The sequence below is a fragment of the Euwallacea similis genome, chromosome 8 (assembly GCF_039881205.1).
Source record: "Euwallacea similis isolate ESF13 chromosome 8, ESF131.1, whole genome shotgun sequence".
Taxonomy (NCBI): domain Eukaryota; kingdom Metazoa; phylum Arthropoda; class Insecta; order Coleoptera; family Curculionidae; genus Euwallacea; species Euwallacea similis.
This window is the reverse complement of record NC_089616.1, coordinates 5,055,516-5,063,385: the sequence shown is the minus strand read 5'-3', so window position 1 is coordinate 5,063,385 and position 7,870 is coordinate 5,055,516. Positions and strand designations below refer to the sequence as shown.

General features: G+C 37.9%; 3 protein-coding genes across 3 annotated transcripts in view; 1 reads left to right on the top strand and 2 right to left on the bottom strand.

Moving 5' to 3' along the window:
* LOC136410314 (neutral alpha-glucosidase C-like) overlaps positions 1–7,870 on the bottom strand; it is a 98,323-nt gene that overhangs the window by 2,805 nt on the left and 87,648 nt on the right. The gene's annotated exons all lie outside the window — the stretch shown is intronic.
* On the bottom strand, positions 597–1,765 carry LOC136410218 (uncharacterized). The gene is made up of 3 exons (XM_066392270.1): positions 1,502–1,765; positions 1,251–1,446; positions 597–1,197 (listed from the first exon to the last, which is right to left on the bottom strand). Exons 1-3 carry the CDS (start codon positions 1,653–1,655, stop codon positions 693–695), a joined length of 855 nt encoding a protein of 284 aa, XP_066248367.1. The 5' UTR covers positions 1,656–1,765; the 3' UTR covers positions 597–692.
* On the top strand, positions 2,101–3,971 carry Sar1 (Secretion-associated Ras-related 1). Its single transcript, XM_066392461.1, has 6 exons — positions 2,101–2,232; positions 2,531–2,579; positions 2,836–2,955; positions 3,056–3,121; positions 3,172–3,407; positions 3,462–3,971. Exons 2-6 carry the CDS (start codon positions 2,537–2,539, stop codon positions 3,576–3,578), a joined length of 582 nt encoding a protein of 193 aa, XP_066248558.1. The 5' UTR covers positions 2,101–2,232; positions 2,531–2,536; the 3' UTR covers positions 3,579–3,971.

The window sequence follows — 7,870 nt, the reverse complement described above, 5'->3', positions numbered from 1 at the left end:
AGATGAGTTGAACGTGTGTAAATACAGTGGCATGTAAAACCAGTTGCATTTGCACTAATCCAAGGAAAAACACTCGAAGATAAGGTTTTGAGGAGATGCGAGCTATTGCAGTTATGTTCATTAGGCTACATGCATAAGGAACTGATAGACTGCCCGGTGCTTGTGGGGACGAACGAACCACGTTCACACCTCTTGGAAGTGGCTCGCAGGAAAGGGGTAAGCGGATAGTCCTGCACCGCTGGATAACCGTTCATGACAAGTAGCAAGCTATGGCAGTACCTATAGTCGACTCGACAGCGAAATTATGGTCGGTCTACTGACTAACGGAAAAACAAATTTACAATGATTGTGTGAATACATAATTATATTACGAACAGAAATGTTCCCAACACGTTGTTCTAACATATTTGGCACTTTATTTGCGCTCTGAACAACATTAAGAATTAACACAAGAGAGGCCAAAACCAAATCTAAATTATAAGGGGTGATCGGGCCTCAGTAGATTGGGATAGCAAATGGTTTGCTAGTAATTAAAAGTAAATCACATTTTGACACAGCAAACCACATAAAAAATTGCAATGAAAGACATCCACTAGAAAATATCAAACAATATTATTTTCATCTCAACTATCGTCTCTGTACATGCTTTTCAATGCTCTATCAACACAGCACAATCAATTACACACTAAATATCACCTGTTACTTAAAGGAATATGATCAAACAACTTCAATAAACTCTTTCTTATCATCAAGTCTGTTTCTCCTTCTCCATCTTTCACTCTATTTTGCCGATAATCCAGTGGCATGAACATGCTTTTACTGGAAGTCTGTCTTGGAGTAGCTGAAATTGACCGGAAATTATTTTCAATAGGAGGCAAAGTCACTGCATTTTTGCTCCTCTCAAATCTCCTTTGATGTTGCACCTTTGGCGGGAGGAATGGCAAAGATGTGTATTCAGAAGAAATCTGAGTTTTTTGTTTAGATACAGATTGTGGTGGGTTTCTCTGCCTCAAATCAGAGCATTTTATTGAGGATATTTTGAGGTAATGGTCAATTTCTAGGCTTCGAGGTTTTCTAGGTAGTGAGTGATAGTTTCTTGCAGGTTTAAAAGCTGTTTTTTTATTAATGTTTTTTGTAAGTTTCTGCTCCTCATTAGAGCTGGTGTCAGAGTTTGCAGGGGTACAATGACCCAAAATACTAAAGAAATATTTTTTTATTATCAATTACAATTAAATGGGATTAATACTCACTAAAGATGAGGAAAAAAGGATTTCCATTCATTAATCTCTGACACATCATATGGTGAACAATCTAGCTCAGTTCCATGAACAATACGATCAAGTCTCTCAAGCTCAGACTGTAATTTTTTGCTTGTTTCCGACTCGAATTCCTCGCTCCAGCTCAGAGAGCTGCTAGAGCTTAATTCGGTGACTTGAATTCCAAAATCTTTAACAAAGTATTAACTAGATTTTTTACTAAAAGGAAAAGTGAGGCTACTTGCCTTCTAAATCACTGACATCTGTGGAAAATGAGTTCCTTGGTGTCCCTGAGTCGTTATCGTTAACATTTTCCCCTAAATAATTATCCAAGAACGTTTGGCTTAAAGTTTGAGGGTTTTTTATGGGAAGACTGGGGATATTTCTGTTTCTGACCATTGCTCCTGAGGGAGTTGAGTTTAATAAAGCGATGATGGAAGTCGTCACAAATGGAAATTTGAATTTATAGTTTTTTTAATTAGGACCAACGTTTAAGCGTTTTAATTATATCGATTTAGTTGATTAATTAATTCATAAAAGATTAATGGTATAAATCTTCAATTATAGCTGTCAAAAAGCCAGGTAGTTAATCAAAACATATGGAGTTTCCTTTAAACCGATGATTTATAGTTTGAATGTTAGATGGCGCCATAAAAGCTTGCACTGAGCTACTCCGACGAATTGAATAAACTAGATTAAAATGGAATAATTCAAGGCAATAAAGCAATTAAAACTCAATAATTCCTTAAGATTTTAAAATATTTACTGTAAATTGAAAGGAAAATTTGCATCATAAGAAATATTACATTTTTTCAACCTACTCTTGTCGCTCTAATTCAATGCTGACAGTCACAGCTCTCTGACGTAAATGCAGTGACATTATCTGTAGTTGTGTCAACTCCGTTGGCTAGTTTACTAATTTTAGTTAAATAATTTAGCTAAATTAATAATATTTCTTATAATTATTCATTATCAGGTACATAAACGTATTATCCTCACATATAAACCCTCATATATATCACATACCACGCTTGGCAGCTTTAAACTCCTTACAAAGAGCTAATTTCACTGACGTTCTACATTGTCACTTCGTATTCAGATCGTCACCCCCCAAACATCCTGTACAAAAATCCTTGTCCTATTTAATTATCCTGCTTTAAAAGTATTGGGATCTTGTGTTATCATAATCTGGCCAGTCATCGTGGACCTACAAGTCATCATTCATCCACTTGAACTTGAATAAAGTGATTTAAATTCTCTGTTTTTTCTTGCAGATCAAAATGTTTATCTGGGATTGGTTTACTGGAGTTTTGGGGTATTTAGGTAAGAATCCTTCTTGATTTCATGTTTAATTTTCACCACTCAATTTGATTAAAACAATAAAACCAACCTAGGCCTATTGAATCAAAAGCGAAAATACATATTTCTGGGCTTGTCCAGCTCAGGCAAGGCCACCTTAATTGAGCAGCTGCTTGAAGACAATAAACTTGATTTTATTCCTTATGGGTTTGATCAGGCGCTAATGGATAATTCGGGTAAGACAGTGTGACCAAACTAACATGTGCATGTGTGTCTGTAGGTCTGTGGAAGAAATCTGGCAAGCTCCTCTTCCTGGGCCTGGATAATGCAGGAAAAACCACACTGTTGCACATGCTCAAGGATGATCGGCTCGCTCAGCATCTTCCAACACTTCATCCTAGTAAGACTAATATTATTTGCAAGGCTAAGGCTAACAGTGTTTTTATTAATGTGTCTTGTGGGCTTGAGAGTTGAGTTAAATGTGAGTTTTTTTATTTTAGCGTCTGAGGAACTGTCTATTGGCAATATGAGGTTCACAACTTTTGATTTAGGGGGCCATTTACAAGGTATTTAGTAGTAGTTAATGAGATGTATTTATTTATAGTGAAAATTCTAGCTAGGAGAGTGTGGAAGGATTACTTCCCAGCAGTAGATGCAATAGTGTTTTTGGTAGATGCAAGTGACCGCTCCAGATTTGTGGAGAGCAAACAGGAATTAGATTCTCTTCTCACTGATGAAAGTTTAGCAAATTGTCCAGTCTTAATTCTGGGCAATAAAATTGACTTGCCATCTGCAGCCTCTGAAGATGAACTTAGGAATTTCTTAGCACTTTATGGGCAAACCACAGGAAAGGCAAGTTCTGCTCTGTTGTAAACAATTACACCCTAATTTCCTCATTTCATTTAGGGCAAAGTCCCAAGGACAGATCTTCCAGGTCGTCCTCTAGAGCTCTTCATGTGTTCCATTCTTAAAAGACAAGGCTATGGTGAAGGTTTCCGTTGGTTGGCGCAGTATATTGACTGAGTCTATCCTTATTTATTTTGTGGTGTCACATTTGTAATTGGGTTAAGCTAGAAGGTGTCAAATTAAACGGCCTCTGCTTGAAACTTTGTAGGTAATATTGGCGGTGTGAAGAAACTTTTGTTCAAGTTTAATTAAAAGTATTGATCGTTTTTTGTATATGTGAAATAGTCGGTAGCTAAGGGATGCGTTTCTTCATGATGTTTGTTATCTATAACGTTTCCATTTCAGGGAATTTTACGGTGCGAGTTTCTACAATTATTATTCGCGTTTGTAGTTGTGATATTTACATGCGTGTTGATCGTTTGTAATTGGAGAAAGTCGTCCTCGATATTATTGCTTTTTATCTCACTCTCTGTCAACCTTTTTTTGTTAATAATAAAATGGATTTCGTAAGTTTGTTCTTTGTGTCGAGGTGATTCATTTAATTTTTCTAAGTACAATTGCTCATTGGGTTCCCCAAATTTCGTTGCTTAACCGGTGAAAAATTTGGACGTTTTTGAGGCAATGTTTATCGCTCTCATTGACAAATACTGATTGAAAGGTGCAATTTGAAGAACCTTAAAAATTTTAACTTATTTCAGTTCCTAAAAGCTGTTATTTTAACATGCACTACGCCACTGTTTATATGATATAATAGGCCCTCAGAAAATTTTAAATCCTGTAAACCCATAGGCGTGCCAAGATTCCAGACTTTGACTTCTATTTCTGAAGACTTATTGAACACACAAGCGCATCTGACCCTCAAGTTACCAATTTTTCTGCAGCTGCCTCCTAGACTGTAAACTTCTCTTATCACCAATAATATTATTGTTTTGCCAAGAACTTGAAGTTCAAATTGACTACGCATTGATAGCACTAAAGGGTAAAATGTTTTCTTCAACGGATGTTGACAAAACAACGCGAGTATATCCATCCGAGCCACACGTTCTGGTCGTGTTTGAACGTTAAAGATCTGACACAAATATGTTGTATAATGTAATAAATTATATTAAGGCGGATTATGTCGTATGAGGGGTCGACCCGTACTGTTCTTTCGACACCAGAGGTATGCGGGGGTATTTTTAACAGTATTTTTCTCGTGAGGTAATGATGTGCAATTTATCGGTCTTCAGTAATTAATCGAGGCACTTAATTATTTCATCGTAAGATTCTGCGGGAAAAAGGGACGCCGGTCAACGGTTTTTATTGATTTTTTCAGACTCGCATACCCAAACAATACTTTACTTCGTTCGACTATATCAAAGCACTAATTAGTTTCGCACCATTCCCGAGATAAATCATTTTTATTGGCGCGGGTGTAAACACGAAATTTTGCGAAATTTCGCTGCTTATAATTAGCGCACTTTTAATCATCTAAAAAATGCTTAATTTATATTATTGATACGGTTAAAACGCCAATAATGAGCAGATATGCTCATATCTTTGACGTCAATTTAATTAACCATTATTAATGCGGAGTACAGTACGGCTTTAATGAGGGGGGGGGGGGGGGGGATAAGGCAGGGGATTTTCCTGATCAGAGAGTATTCTTGGGGGCAGGGCAGGGGAGATTAAAAATTTCGCCCAAGGCACCAGATTTGCTAAGACCGGCCCTATCGCCGTTCAATGTTTGGAAAGTGGCGAAAAATAGATAATTCCCCTCTCCTAAATATTTTTCGAAATTTTCTGTGTGATGTTTATCGATTCAATCTACTCATATAGATCCAACGTTGACCGTGGATACCTCACTTGAGGTTGCCATTTTCGATACTTAAAAAATGCAAAAATTAGGAACTAAAGTGATGCCGTATCTTGAAAACTAAAGAAGATATGGCCAAATGAGTGCGGCGTTTTATAAAGCTCGCTGAGGCGATTAATTTGAGCTATTTTTTAAGGCAATTGCCCCACGTCTGCCAGAGTTATCGCCCCTCAAAGTTTGAAAAGTAGGAAAAATTGGTACCTTCCCTCCTTTGACATTTTTAGAAAATATAATACAACAAAAGTTTGGCTCAAGGCGCCAGCCTGGCGGAGTTGGAAAGACTCTAGAAAATCCCTCTTAATTCCGAGCACCATTGTTGCCATTACCGCGAAATCCTTCTCAAATAGATTTTCAAAAGTATCGTCACTTTCTCGCAATAAAAATAATTTTAAAGTGGCTTGCAAAAGAGTGATAACGATTAAATATTGATCTGTCCTTCTGCCTCCCATCGTGCTAGCTGCGTGATTATCATGTTTGTATATTAATCGTGTATTAATGTTATTGCAAGAAGCCACTAGTTCTGGCTACATGGAAAGCGGGATTTTTTGTATACTCCTTGAATTGAAATTATTTTGATAATCAAATCTAGATTTAACAAATATGCGTTTTACAAAGAATTCAGTTACAAATGTCACAGGGTAATGAATGGATAAATTTCTTGAAATCCATAAAATTTCCTTGATTTCACACCAAATTTGATGCTTCTGTTCGCACTGGGCCAAGGCCCAAATTACAAATTACAGTTTCCAAGGACTTCGTCTACTAAACCTCTGAAAATTTGCCAAATTATGTCCCTGCCTGGCGCCTGAATTTCATATTTTTAGCCTAGTTCAACCCACTCATCCATCATACATTTTAAATAGAAAATTTTCCATTTCCATCTACCATAATCTCCACCGCAGCGAATGGATTTAAGTAGTGTTTACAAAGTTTTTTAGGTCGTTGACACCAAAACTGTTAAAACCATTTGTTAAGCTGCCTCCTTATCATCAATAATTTGGCGAATTAAAAAATATCTTTAATGTTTCTGCTGGTGCCAATTAAACTTATTATCATACCACTTTTTGATGGTTCAAATGAGGCAATTTGTATGTGCTCGATGCACATTTTGGGGGACCACAATATGGGTCATAAATCTGCAATATTTACTGCGCAATTGATAGAGAATTATTATTGCCATTTGGTAATACCTATTTTTATAGCACTTTATCGACAAAAACATGAATTATTTGGTTGACAAAAGCCTTTTTGGCGATAAACCCAACAATCAGGTACATGCAGGTCATCTTCTGATGGGGGGTCACAGACCTTTCCGCACCTCCCCGTAGTGACCTCTGGACGTCTCCTGCTCCGAATCCGTGGTAACCACACCCGAGGAGGGCGAGAGAGGTAAGGGACGCGGAAGGTAAAAGGACCGATGTATCTCATGAGAAACCAGCCCTTAGGGCAAACATGACAGAAAAGGTCATAAAAGATCAAGACGAAATGGCGAAGGGATGAAACACCTAAGGACGGCCATACACGTATGGATACCCCAATGCAAAGAGAAACACCGCAGGGGAAACTGCACACATGCAAGAACAATTTCCATTGCCGAAGGAAAAGCAAAAATTCCTGGCGCGTGAAGACATCGAGATTGGTAACGACACGATACGGGACTGGAAGGGCGTAGACAAAGTATTGGGAAGGAGAAAGAGTGGCGTTGCCCCGCAACTTGAAAGGACACAAATCGAAAATAGGCAGGCGTGAAGCCATCACAAAGGTCCTCTGGATTACATGAAGGGCGAAAAGAAGTACAACATGACCGAAATGACCCAGAAAGATAGTAGATGTTGAAGAAAAACAATAGATGACGAGAGCGCGGAATCAACTAGGAGAAGGCGAGTGGATAGTTGCGGAGTCGGAAAAAGATTCTTTCATCTAGTGGTTTTTAAAGGTTTTAGTGAATCACACATTAAACGGTCGCAAGAGCTGACCTTAGCAAGTCTGACGCCCTGGGTGAAATTTTTAATTATCGTTTCTGTACCCTGAAGAAAAATTACCAACCAGGAAAGCCCTGAACTGTCGCTCAAATTCGCCACCCTATAGTGTCGGTACTGCTGGCCGCCAGAACACGAAGCCAAATGTCTTTTGAAGATTTTTTCGTAACAAAAAGATCATCTTATGGTATTACATGTAATATATTCGCTTCATACAAAAAGCGGTATGATTTTAATAAATTCTTTAGACTCTTGGAAGCAGAAAGTGCTCTAGAAAGGACTCCTCAATCATTCAATGCGGAGCGGTTTCTCGAAGACCGCTGATATATTTATTTATTTTTTTAATTCTAAAACTAATTTAGTATATATGGAAATGCTAATAATAACATAACTAACTCAGTGCCTACGCACGCCAGACAGCCGGCTGGTACTTGAATGGTACTCGAACAGGAATTAATGCTTCTTTGTAGTTTCCCGCTGCTGTGAAAGCAATTGCGGTTTATGCATTACCGCAATAAATCTGGAATGGTCGATATGCAAGAAACAGAGCCATGCTCACGAGGAAGTTTACAACG